The sequence below is a fragment of the Panonychus citri genome, unplaced genomic scaffold (assembly GCF_014898815.1).
Source record: "Panonychus citri isolate SS breed McGregor unplaced genomic scaffold, ASM1489881v1 Contig00128, whole genome shotgun sequence".
NCBI classification, from domain to species: domain Eukaryota; kingdom Metazoa; phylum Arthropoda; class Arachnida; order Trombidiformes; family Tetranychidae; genus Panonychus; species Panonychus citri.
In genome coordinates, this window is record NW_026515533.1 from 114332 (window position 1) to 128413 (window position 14082).

General features: G+C 30.3%; 1 protein-coding gene across 2 annotated transcripts in view; it reads left to right on the forward strand.

The window, feature by feature from the left end:
• The window catches only part of LOC128390794 (gamma-aminobutyric acid type B receptor subunit 2-like), a 73227-nt gene that overhangs the window by 50009 nt on the left and 9136 nt on the right, over positions 1-14082 (forward strand). For both annotated transcript variants that reach the window (XM_053350555.1, XM_053350556.1), the window contains exons 2-6: positions 11326-11463; positions 11953-12120; positions 12180-12281; positions 12351-12416; positions 13622-13816. In XM_053350555.1, coding sequence (XP_053206530.1) covers positions 11326-11463; positions 11953-12120; positions 12180-12281; positions 12351-12416; positions 13622-13816 — 669 coding nt within the window. The remainder of the gene's footprint in view (positions 1-11325; positions 11464-11952; positions 12121-12179; positions 12282-12350; positions 12417-13621; positions 13817-14082) is intronic.

Below are 14082 nucleotides of genomic sequence, written 5' to 3' on the forward strand. Positions count from 1 at the left end.
ATCAGATAAGTGATATTAAAAAGAAAAGTTTCACGAATTAGGAAAATTTGTTTACCAAATAACATTTATTTGTTTGATTATTATCGAATTATCGAAATAAACGGTTAATATCAGTAGGAATTAACTCTCACTATCTGATTGACTCTACAAACATCATTACCCTATTTCCAAGCATTTATTAACTTTCCATTCTCAACTGACTCTACAATCTCACCCTTTACCCATGAAGGTTCAATGTTATCTTATTATTTTCGCAATTCTTTTCCTCTTATTTCTTACATTTTCAGAACTATCTGATTCTAATGATTATTCCTTTTCGATATTATTTTGAAGAGAAACAAATAATAACCATGATGATGATAAACAGTTAAATGATAAAATAACATATAAAACTTTCACTCTACTCAAACAATGACATTATTATATTATCACTTTTATCAATGATAATATTATTGCAACTTTTGTGTACTATTATTATCATCATCATCATTATTATCATCATTGAAAGGCTTATTATCGAATAAGAACTTTTATCTCTTCGAACTTGTATTTTACTTTTATTTTTCTCTTCTCCACCTTCCTCATCATCACCATCATCATCTATCCTCATCTTAATGCTCATTATGATAAATAAATGGAAGAATATAAGAAATGCTCAGGTAGAATATGGAATATCAAGATTACCACTTGAAACTTTATTCGTTTCCTTTAGTTTTTTTCATAACTTCGAATGGAAAAATTATTATTATTAATCATTTCTCTCTTTTCTCTCTCTCTCTTCAAGCACATGGTAACATGTCTCTTGTTTATTAGAATCAAATTAATCTCACCATGAAAGTTAATTACTTTCCATGGAATCATATTAATTTCTAATACAATTATGATCCACAGAATCGCAACTTATTTCCTCTATTGATCAAATGTGTACCTCTAATCAATGAAATCAATCCTCACCTTCTAGACTTGGTGTTTCATCCCATTTACATGATCAGTATTTCATTTGTGTGACTTAAGATGAAAAAACAATTCAACCTAATTGTCAGGACAAATTCAATTTGATTTGATGCCAAACTGTTACTAGCAAATTAAAAATTAATTCAATTTAGAGTGAGAAACATTTAAAATTGAATCGAGAAACCAAAATAACAATTGAATGAACTTGATGGTTTAATCTAATTGTTTTGGATTCAATTTCAATCGCAATCAAGTAATCAGATTAAACTACTATGAGAAAAAAAAAGTTTTCATATGAGTGAAGCGGAGAGAGAAAAAAAGTTCACAATTATTCATTGTTAATTCATCATCATCATGAAAATAATCAATTGTATCTTCACAATTATTATATAATACATGATGATGAACAACTTAATTTGATCAAAATTGTTTCATCAACTTTGATTACTGGTAAATTGAATTCTGGAAATAAAAAAAAAGCAAGAAAAAAAGTTATTCCTCTTCATAAGATTCCGAACTTCCCTCCCTGTAATTCAGTAGATATTTTTATATTCTTGTGTCCTTACAGCTTGTACATAACTTGACATGATAATGTCAAATTTTTGTCCTTTGTCTCCCTATTTACCTCACAAAATACGCTTATGATAATAATTCTGTCAAGAAAAGATATTGTCTTACCCATTCAATCAATTCTTCTGCCCACTCCCATTGTTAAATTTTCTCCCTTCCAATCATCTCTCTCTCTCTCTCTCTCTCTCTCTCTCTCTCTCTTAGCTATCATTTATCAGCTTGTCAGCTCATGTTTATCATGTGTTTCATATTGAAGTTGTGATTTACGGGAGTCTTCAGAATCGTTTTAAGACTAAGAAACTTTCCGTGAAATATTGGCAATTGGTAGAGACGATCATGAGGGTAACAGATACTATTAGATGAGAAGATTTGATTTTTTATGGAACTGCTGATCAAAAATAGCAATTTCTTCAAGATAGGTATTCCATATTCATGATATTATGCAGATAATGAGTAAAACGTAAATGTAACCAGAATCGACACGAGAGGTTACATGATACTTAGGGTTAACTTTCATATAGAGTTAGTAATTTTGACAAAAAAAATTACGAGAATTTAGTTGGCTCAGTCCAAAAAAATTCACCGAGTTCTTAACCAATGTAAACATGTTCAGACTGATGATGAATCAGAATATTGAACTTAATCAAGTTAATCATTATCTTAAATCTCTTATTTTATCTCAAATTTCATGTGACATTGACTTTTTTTCACAATTTGAACTTTTCTCTGACTCGAAGCTTTAGTAGAAACATTTGGGTGATGAAAGTGAGGTAGAAAACACGATCAATACAACAACGAAATTGTCATATTCAATTAATATCTGAGAATCGATAATATCAGGAACCATCATTGATTTAATTGATTTTCAGATCATAATTGTTTCAGACAATCGAATGGACAGTAAACAGTATAATAGTTGTGTTACCATTTTGTAGTGCAAAGGTCTCACTCAACTTTTACTCTGAGCTTTTCATGGTAAATAACTCAATTGTTTCATCAATCGACATCAAAGTAGAGATGTTCAGGTGAACTTGAAACTAGTACCAATGAGAAAATCCTTTAAAAGCATAAGAATAATTTTCTCTAGACTTGGCAAAATGTACTCACAATTTGATTGAAGGTAATGAATCAATTTCAGGGTTGGAACAGAAAAGTGAACTTACAAATAACAAATAGATTTTATCAAGGTAATCATAAGGTATATGGAATTAGTTTCAATAAGCAAGATAGTAGTATTGTGAATAAGATGAATTGTTTACCATGCATGATACTTTAATGATTCTGATAATGATTCTCAGAGAATCAATAAATGATAGTAAAAGATATAGAGATGATTGATTAGCATTTGGAATAATTTAGACATGATATTGAAAGATTTCATCTGATGACCATGATAATTGATCAATTAATCCGTTGGATCATCATGATTACTGATGAGTAGGTAAACTTTCAACCCTGAGTTTACCTAACAAATGAATCTGATAAAAGTTCAGGGACTTCACCATGAAAAAAGACTAAGCTTTTTAACCTGTCAGAGAAAGAAAAACTCTAATCTCTTTCACTAGGCTGATACTTTCAGGTAAAATTGATAAATCACTTGAGGGGATAATTAAGTTTAAGATGATGAAGATAAAGATTGAGATTGAGAAGCAAAAAAAAAACTAGACTAAATTGTGATAATTAAGAGGAGGTTTTGATTAAGTGAATACAAAATGTTGACAATAAGAATAAGAAAAACGTTTCCTTTAAATAGTAAATGAAAAAATTTCGACTTTCAGGTGGAAAATTGATTAAATTCATCATGAAACCTGAGAATTGAGTTAATCAGATATCTAACTATTATTCATCTGATTCCTTGAGTTTTATTTCCTCTCTGTTCTTACTATCTGATCAATTGAACATGAAAATTAAATCTAATCTAATCAATGAATTCTAATGAGACATGAAAATGTTATTCTTAGGAAAAAAAAGAAGAGACCAAATTTAATGATGAATTTAATTTAGAATCCATTGATTGATATATTATATTTTAGGTTCGATTAGTGTGACCGATATGAATTTTCATCAGGAATATTCAATTTCCATGTTCGATGAATATTGATTTCTAATCATGTGATTCACCATGATTATCAGACTGAACTTTCAGGAAACTCGATTGGTAGGAAGTGTCAATGAAATTCAAATCTGATAGAGATTTTTTGTTCATTCTCATTCAGTGAGATTGAACTTCATCTTGATGATTATATCATCATCATCATGTTCACTCATCTATACTTGATTTATCATACAATATGATACAATCTCAGGCTTTCTTATTGTAATAGCAACACCCTGGAAAAAGGTTTTCCTAACCTTCATATCTTCAAACTTGATCATCTTCCTTTACTCTACTAATCCATCACTATTATCATCATCCTTTTTACTGGAAACTGAAACGATATTATCATCAATTCATGGTGAAAAATTGCAAATAGATTGAGACTATTGAATCATCCAATTATATACTGAACTGAATTTCAACTTTTGCACCCATGAAAAACAGATTGGATAATGATGTTATCATGAACAATAAACTAATTGTGATGGTTGGAAGGTTTGAAAACAAAACAAAACAAAAAGTATAAATGATATTGTCTAGTTGATTTAATTGGCTTGTAACAATGTTAACAATCAACTGAACATCATCTTTAATCAACAACAATTTAGCAGCAATACAAAAGCAATAACAATGATAATGAGAGTTGATTACACGAGAAGCAAAAAAAAAATCGTTATCCCGATTGAGACAAAAACAATACAATGAACAGATGAAATTGAAGTTGATGGTGTTTACATGATGATCAGAGGAGATATGAGATTGATGAAACTAATTAATCTGAACAATCAGAACCATGAACAGAAAATCAATCTATTAAAACAAAAGTTAATCAAGAGATTTTTACTTTTTTTCTTTCCTTTTTCCCTTTACCAATCAATACTTACGAATTACTAAAACCAAAACAATAGATTGACTCTCATTTAAAGGAAACAATATATCGATATATTTGTATACTCCATCAGCCCCATTCTTAGATGAGTATGTATCATGGTAAACATGGGCGATATTACCATGAGGATTGAGAGAAAGATTTTCAAATAATAGAGATAAGAACAAGAAAAGTTCTAATAGGATGAAAAAAAACTACATTGAAGTTATAATTTTTGTTTTCTTTTTCCTCAGTAAATTAAATTTCATTTGAGGTTATCTTGAGTTACTTGTTCTTTATTGGATTTACCTTGATAATACCTTTGAACAATAAGGTAACTTTTACAGTCGGTGAGAAAAAAAAGTTCAGCTGAGTAAAGGAGGGTTAATTTTGATGCTAGTGGATATTGTCAGTGGTTTATTTTAGTTTCGAGTTGATGTTTAATCAGATTTACCATGGAGTTGTTTTTTTCCTCCTCCACCTTACTCTCTCTCTCTCTCTCTTGCTCCTATGTACACTTATTATTATCTCTCAGTCGGAGTGGGTTTTGTTTTCTTAACGGTTAATCTTAATGGTATTAACTTGAGATCAACCTTTTTTTTTTGCTTCTTCAGTGTGAAAAAAACAACAACTTCACGAGTTATACACTCAAAGTTTTTATCTCATCATGAATCATCATGTTAGTTAGTCAGATATTAGTTGGATAAGGTTTATCTTTATGTGTATTCCTAAGGTAAGATGGTAAATTAGATACTTTGGATAAGTTGTAGAGCAAAAAAAAGTTCCAACTAGTTTTCAGTTGGATGGATTCATAATGTTATTTCTTATCATTTGTATCTCTCATTATATCTGTTCATTGTTAATTTTTCATCTTCTATTGATTTTGGCTCATGAAGATAATAAACATGATTAGAGCCTTTTTGTATTTTGTTCATTAATATCCATGATCTCACTGATCGTAATCACCACGATTATATTATAACTATTTAGAAATCACCAATTAGATTAAAACAGTATTTATTATCTAATAGTAGGCTGCATGATGAAATTACATCATGAAGATTGAAAACTTCATGAGTTGAGGTTTTATCGCTTGTACTCTCTCTCTCTTTCTTACTTTATCTCTTGTTTACGCTTGAAATCGTGATCATGAAGAATAAATTTTGCCATGATGGTGTTTATGAGTAAATAAGAATTATTATTATCCAAAATCAGGCGAATATTGGATAAAAGTTCAATATGTTTTTTAGGAACTTTAATCTTCATATAATCTTTTCATCTTCTCACCATTATTATACACCATTGGGAACCTACTCCCTCATGGTTATCAGCTGATTGTCACTATGATTCTCATTATAAAGGTTTAGAATGGATGGAATTTTAGTTTATATACTTTATTTTGAACCAGAATTTATTCAAGGTGAAATTATGTGATTCATCTTTTTCTTCCTGATCGGTGCAAGTACTTATATCAAATACTATGAATTCAGAATTTTATCTTCATGTAAACTAAAGGATATTAGACAGTGAAAAGACCGATGAAATGTTACTCTTAGTATTTCTCTCTTTCTCCTTTTGATCCTCTAACAAGTTCATTGTGAATAAAAGGAAATACAAAAATCCAATGGAGTAAATTGTTCGGTCTGAATAATGCAAACTCAAAATTTCCATGAAATTTTCTCAGCATGATAATAAGAATAGAGGAAAAAAATAAAGGTAAATTGTCTCTTCAATATTCATCGTCATCTTTCATCTCCCTCCTTCTGGATCCCTGAGTTTCTCAATTCATATAAAGAATCTCTGTCTCTCTCTCTCTCTCTCTCTCTCTCTCTGTTTCTATGAAAAGGTTTAAGATGATGATGATTATTCAGTTGATTGGGAATAGATTCATTCGCTCATAACTACTCACTGAGATCATGACGATTTTCACATGAGTTTTCAAATCCAAAAGAACTGAACTTTCATCTTTCAAGCAAAAAAAACAATTTTCTGAGTCCCCCTTATCCAACCCACTTTGCATTCACCACCCAATTTCATCCTCTCACCTTAAAAAGCTGAACATTAATTCATTGTGATCCAAATCAATATTAATAGACAGTTTCAATGTCTATGAAATTGCTAACCATTTCAACAGAGATTCATATTCTTAGCAGGGTTAGTGTGATGATAGAAGTTTAAATTGCATCAAGTAGGAAAAATGTTATTCCTAAGCTTCTGAGCTTCATCTACCTTTGAAATAAGATCTCTCTCTCTCTCTCTCTCTCTCTCTCTCTCTATCTTCCATTTGCCTTACAAGCAATTTACTTTATGTATTATGTGTAACATCATGAAACGAAAGCAATAATAATAATGATGATGATGATAATGTAATAGTTTCTATCAGCAGAGAAGAAAAGAAAAATAATATCAGATAGAAAATCAGAATAAACTGAATGAGGTGGAAACAAATGAAAAGGAGGAGGAAATTTGCTTGTTCTCCCTTCTTTATATTATTATCATAAACTTAGACTTACCACTGGACAGAATCCTCATTGTTTCAAAAATAATCGTCATCTAGGAATAACTTGAAATCCCATGAATCCCATATTCGTTGGGTGAGAAATAAAACTTTTCCCTCTACCTGATTCCCTTTACTGGCTAATGGTGCTTTAAACTTTTCCTCAACTTGAAGATGGACAATTAATAAATTAAGCTCATCTTGTCAACAGGATCAAGAGCTCAATTAACTTGATTACCCAAATTTCATTTGAATCTTGATTGTAACACAACTGATTAATGATTAACCTCATCATCCTCATTTTCCACCTTTCAGTTTAATTTGCTTAACTCATATTGTCTTTTACTATGATTCTTATATTTGGATAAACACGAATTGAGAGTTACAATTGATGAAAATAAGGATAACAGAACCAGAGGAAGATTTAATATCTAAAGATAATCACCAAGTGAATTCAGTCTAATATTAATACGACATTACAAACCCACTCCACCTCATAATGACCCACCTCTTGAGTTTTTTTCTCCCTTCGAACTCACCTTGAGTGTATTTCATAATATTCTCATGTAACCTCATCATCTAAGCGATTGTCTTTTTTTTTATCTTCATCTATTTCCTCTTATACCTCACCCTCATCTCTTTTTGTATAATCATCAGGAAACTTTTTCTCCTTCCAGAACTCACAGAACTTTTTGGAACCTTTTCTCGAACATAGTTACCATTAAATGTTTCTCTCTAATCTTTATTACTATCATCATCTTCCTCATCATCATGTTCATCTCTCTTCTGAGGTTTGTATTTTCTTTGCCTTGAATACTTTAAGTGTTTGATTGTGATGATGATAACAACATGAGAATGACATGAATTAAGACAAGTAAAAATAAATGATAAAGGAAATGGATAACAACTAATATTAGTTTTACCCTGATAACTTTGAATCAGAACTTTTTTCCTCCCTTCATCTCTCTCTCTCTCAATCTCTCACTCCTTTGTTCATTGCTACTTCACCATGATATTGGCTCAGTTCATCTCATCTTATAATAAAATAATTTTATCTCAATCTCTCAATCATAAAGACAGGTAATAAATATGATTTCAAATGCTACGATTGATTGAAAGGAAATGAAATTTGGTCAACACGATGAGATAGAGAGATAACAACAAACTAATAATAAAAAGTTTTGGTCATCTTGTTGATGAAGATTATATGTTTAGAGATGAAGACAAGAACATGATGATGATGATGATGATGGTTAAAGTAAGAAGAAAAGAGAAAAATAAATTACCTTTAAAAAAAAGAGCTAAAATTTTTCTATTCCCTTCACTGAACTGGACATAAACTGACCATTGAGCCTTAACCATTTATGTTACATTTTTTTTTCATCTTCATTCAACTTTTTCATTTACTATTATCATCAACTTTTAATTTGTTCCTCCCAATGAAAATCCATAATCTAAGTGACAATCTAAATTAACTAATGGTCAACATTTTGCTGACCATCTTGTTGACTTTTATAATGTTAACCTAACAATTAACTTTACAACCAGAAAGTAACATTAATCCAACGCAGAAACAAACATTTTGATTAAACAATTAAATTACATCATTAATCAACTGAATGTATAACATCAAGACTAAATATTATCATCATTAATTGTTGGCTTAAATTGTAATTAATCATTAATGATAAACTGTTTGTAATTTGATTGTGTTTAGACTTTAATCATAAGATTATTATCTGATTTTTTCCCCTAAATCTATTTCATGCTGTTATCTTTCAATTTCACCATGATTGAATAAGATTTACATGGGAACTGAAATTTTGGTTCAAGATAATCAACCAGAATTAATCATCATGTTTATGTATTTATAAAATCGGTGACAATCATGATAATCGGTGTAAGAATTAAATTGATTTAAAATGTAAATTAAGATTGAAAATTGTTATGAGATTAATTCTGAAGGTGGAATCATTTTGTTAACCACCTACTATCATGATCATTTCAGAAATGAAAATTCATGGTGAGATTTTTGTATCCACAGCCAGAGGAGGTTTTGATCATTACTCTCTCCATGATAATATCTTATTTCATTAACTCATCATGATGAATATTGAGTTTTTTTTCTCAATGAATGAACGTTTTTTCGTAAATCTTCCCATCTCTCTCTCTCTCTCTCTCTCTCTCTCTCTCTCTGCTTTGTGTCCTCATCTGATCAATAATCTTTGTCTTTATATGAACTTTTACCCTGAGAAAAAAATTGAATCATATTGAATTGAAGCAACATGATACCGAACTGTTAGACTGCCAACATGATGAATAATGATGAAAGTTTGAGTAAACTCTTTCACGAGACAGTGATAATTATCCTCTGATGATGATAACATTTTCTTGAGGAAAATGAAATTCATGGTTTAGGTGAAAATTGTTCATCGTTCTGTATTATATATTTTCTAGAAAACTAATTCCAAAATTTGAGGGGAGATAAAAAAAAAGGTACAACAAAGTTCTGAACAAGATTCAGAAAATCATTTTACATGGACAATTTGCTCCCATGAACCTGAGACTAATGTTTATCATGGTAATTGGTATAACCGTTGATATTGTTATGCAGATAGAATTGAGTTTCAGTTTCAAATTTTCTTTTCTCTTTCTTCATGAAACAGGCGAAAAAAAAAGTTCTATTCCAATCTCTTTTTTTCTCTCTCTATCCAATATCAAGGGCAATTACTCATTCTCATCAACAGAATTTTCCTACAGAAAACTCTGAAATTTTACCATGAAAATGAGCCAAATGAATTATTACCATGTTATCATGAACGATTATCTAATATACTTGAAACGTGATAGCAAACAAGAATCCTTTTCTTAATATATTCAATCAATTGATTCAATAATCGAAATGAATACCCTTTTGTTCATAAAGATAATCATCATGTAATTATTTTCTCAATAATGGATAATGGTGATAATACTCTTGACCTTAGACTAAGATAAAAAGTGACCTTACAAAATGATGATGATAACCATAAATACCCATCAAAGTGTATGTATATAACAATAGTTATTATCTAATATAATGTTTCATCCCAGAATCACAGGAAATGAGATGGGAAAGGAAAACTTGATGAGATAAACTGAATTCATTTCTATGGAAAGAGAAAAAGAAAAACTTTGTCTCATCATCATTGTCATCTTGGTGACGATAATTTAACTCATTGTATCATTGTGATCAAATTAATTAGCTGAAGAAAAATATTCACATTTTTTTTTTACTTTCACACTTTTTGTTCAGTAACAAATTTCATCTCTCATGAAAACACAAATTCGAGGAAATTTATTGTCATAATCAATTGTTATCATAATAATAATCAGAGAACATGAAGATTATTATTCATCTTAGAATTTTATTATCATGTTCACAATTAGTTGAACATTAAGTGTAAATGAATAATGGAATTCAGAACAAGAACATTATGAAATTTTCCTTCTCCAATTTCTTGTTATCAGAATTTTCGCTCACCCCCTTTAATCTTTATCACTGAATTTGGAACAGAATTTGATTTCCCTCTTGATTTTTTATTCGATTTTTACTGATTCTTTTCTTGTTCCTTTTCCGGGTTTGTTGTCTAGTAACTTTTAGTTGCTTTTCTGTTGATAAAATTGAAAAGTTTTCCATGTTACATCTTCTTTAATATTTACCGTGTTCTTCATGATGATAATCTAATGATATAAATAATGTAAAGTAATAACTTTATGATGTAATCACGCAATCAAGTCTTTCTCATCGGTTCTTGAAGATGAGGGAGTTGGGTGGGTGGTGGAAGGAGGTAAATGTTATCCTAAATTGAATAATAACTTTATTTTCATGTTGATGATGAATAATAGATGTTAAAAGATAAACGAATAAATAATTGATGAAGATAAAGTGAAAATTCTCCTCGAAAAAAAAAGAAACAACGAAAAAGAAAAATAAAAACAGAGAGAGAAATAGAAAATATCAAATATTAAAAATGTTCTGTTCTAAGTCGACATCTTGTGGTGGAGAAACAAACTAAAGTTTTATCGAAGAAAAAAATTTTTCAAATCTTTTCTTCTTCCACTCTTTCAGCTGATCAATCATGTAATTTTAGGTAAGCTCATTGATCTTTGATGAGTATAATCAAAGAGTTAACTGTTTATTTATTTAATCAATGATGTTTTCACTTGGTTGATTAATTGTGTTGGTTCAGCAAGAATGTAAATTTAATTTACAAAACAATTAAATCTGATTAGCATTTGGAAGTTACTTTTTTGCTAATGGAAGCCTTTTTTTCAATTTCTATCATGTATATACAGTGTGATCCAGCGGTTGGAATGAAAGCTTTTTTTGATATGATCCATGGAGATCCAAAGAAACTGATACTTTTTGGTGACGCCTGTACCTCCGTTACCGACCCAATTGCAAAAGCGTCCAAATTTTTTAACCTTATTCAGGTAAGAAAAGTTCATCACAATTGTTGTTGGTCATCATTCATCATGATAAAGAGACTCTTGTAATGAATTATGGACAAAAAAGGATAAAAAGTTTAAATTGATAAAACATTTTATTTTCATTCTTCAATTCAAATGTGATCATTGTTCAAATGATAATCGGATTGACAGAAATATAATTCATTGTTTCTCTTGAAATGATATTATTAATGATGATAAATGATTCCTGATGAGTATCATTGTTTCATCATCTTCATCTTTAAATCCTCATGATAATAATGATAATATATACCAACGGTGGATTTAGTTTTCGTTGAAAGAGATTCTGAAAGTTGCGTGATAGGAAAAGTAGTAATAGTGAGAAAAAAGTTTCTATCATTGAGATTTAATGATGAATTTTGAATCCCTCAAATCTTTTGCTGAATTTAATGTCTTCGTGTTTTTTTTTCTTCGTCTCTGATTTTCATGGCCAAACTTTCACCTCGATCTTAGCTTTCATATGCAGATACACATCCAATGTATACTTCCGAAAGTTATCCCAATTTTTACCGAGTTGTGCCAAGTGAGGCCGCTTTTAATCCAGCGCGTTTAGCTTTACTCCAACGTTTTAACTGGACCAAAGTGGGGACACTTTATGAAAATCATCCAAGATATAGTTTGGTAGGTGATCGAATGAGTTTCTCCCTGAAAATGAAAGTTCTGACTGTTTCTCTTTTCAGCCTCATAGTAAATTGCTCACAGATTTAGATAAAGTTAATATCAAATTTAAATTCACTCAAAGCATTTCTGAAGACATTCAACTTGGAATTGAAAAGCTCAAGGTAAATAAATTGTCAATAATCAATTGGAACTTTCTTAATGAATTTCAATTATTCTATGCTACATTTCAGGCTGAATCTGTCCGAATAATATTGGGAAATTTTGGTGAAGATTTTGCCAGGAAAATATTCTGTGAGGTAAGTTATCATTTCGCTCATTTGAACTTTATCGGTAAGAGAATGAGGAGAACAGAAAAAAACTGAACAATTCTCATAATACGTTTACCCTGCTGGTTAAATTGATTCCCATGAGTTTAGGATCAATTATGTTACTATTGTTTACTGCTATTCATTTCTGATGATGATCATGGTAACTACGATATATTAAGATAATATTTACCTTGAGCATATGAATTTATGGAAGTCGATTCGATTCCCATTCAAACAATAAACTCACCATCATGGATATTGCATGATAATAATGATTATGGTAATTTACTGGAAACTATCATCATCTATCATTATTTAGGATGTTCAAAATACTCAAAGTGAATTAGTATCACTCTCAATCATCTTTGATAATTCACCATCATCGGAAGAGTTAAATTATCATGAAATGTTGAAATTTCGAGTTCAGATCGATACATTTGGAGAGATGATTCAATCTCATGGACAAACTTATGATAACATGATATCGAGTGGGTGGTAAAGAGTATCGATAATGATGAGAAAAGGAAATGGAGAATATCTTTGCTCTCTCTCTCTCTCTCTCTCTCTCTCTCTCTCTCGACTTTCACTTGAAATTAGACATTCACTCATGTTCTGTTTATGATCATCATCATGATCATTGACAATCGATTGAACATTTCAATTTCTGTCTTCCTTTTCTTCAACCAGTTCTGGAAATTTCTTCCCCATGTAATTGGTTTCATTTAGAAAGAGTTGAGTTAAAAAAACAAAATTCTTCACCAAAGTAACTTTTCAATTCTCTACTGAATTATTATCTCAGCTTATTTAAAGTTCAGATTAAGTTCTGATGGAGTCATGAGCTCAGGTAGTTGGCTTGATTAGTTTTACTCACCATGTGCCCTGTGAACCTGAATCATCATGATCATGTTTGGTTGGTTGGTAAACTCATAAGAAATTTTTAGTTAACTGAAGATGTAATTAGATTAATATGAATTTCGATATTGAACTGAATCGTTAATAATCTGCTATTAGCATCGATCAACTTTTTTTGAACCTTTTGCCATTTCAAATTGAGCTATTTATAAAAACGATAATTTTCTCATGAAACTCATGGAACTTACTGAGCGACTCGAAATCTGTTAATACTTTCTTCTAGCTTCAAGCAAACTGTTTAACCTTAAATTGTTTTATGTGAATTTAACCCTTCCTTTCAGGCTTATAAACATGACCTTTATGGACGAAAATATCAATGGATAATATCGGGTGGCTACCGAGATCGATGGTGGGAGTCAGAGGGTGAGAATGCATCTGATTGTACAAATGAAGAGTTGGTTCAAGCTCTTGAAGGTTATATAGCCACCGATGTTCTGACCTTATCCAGTTCAAAGGATATAACAGCCTCAGGTTTGGTGAGTTGAAAATTTTGTTCACTAAAATAATAAAGCATTCTGAGAGAAAAGTTCATGGAACTCATGGTTGCTCAGTCTGAGATAACAGGAAGAGGAAGAGAGAAGAGTAAACGTTTACCTTATCTCTTTTTCCTCTTTATTTAAGATTCTAATCAGTGCAAAGTGGCTCCATGGAGAGAGAAAAGTTCCAAAAACACTCAGTTATCATGATGATGATTCTTTCAATCATTCTAATGTAATTTCTTCATACTTTCTCTTTCTCTCTC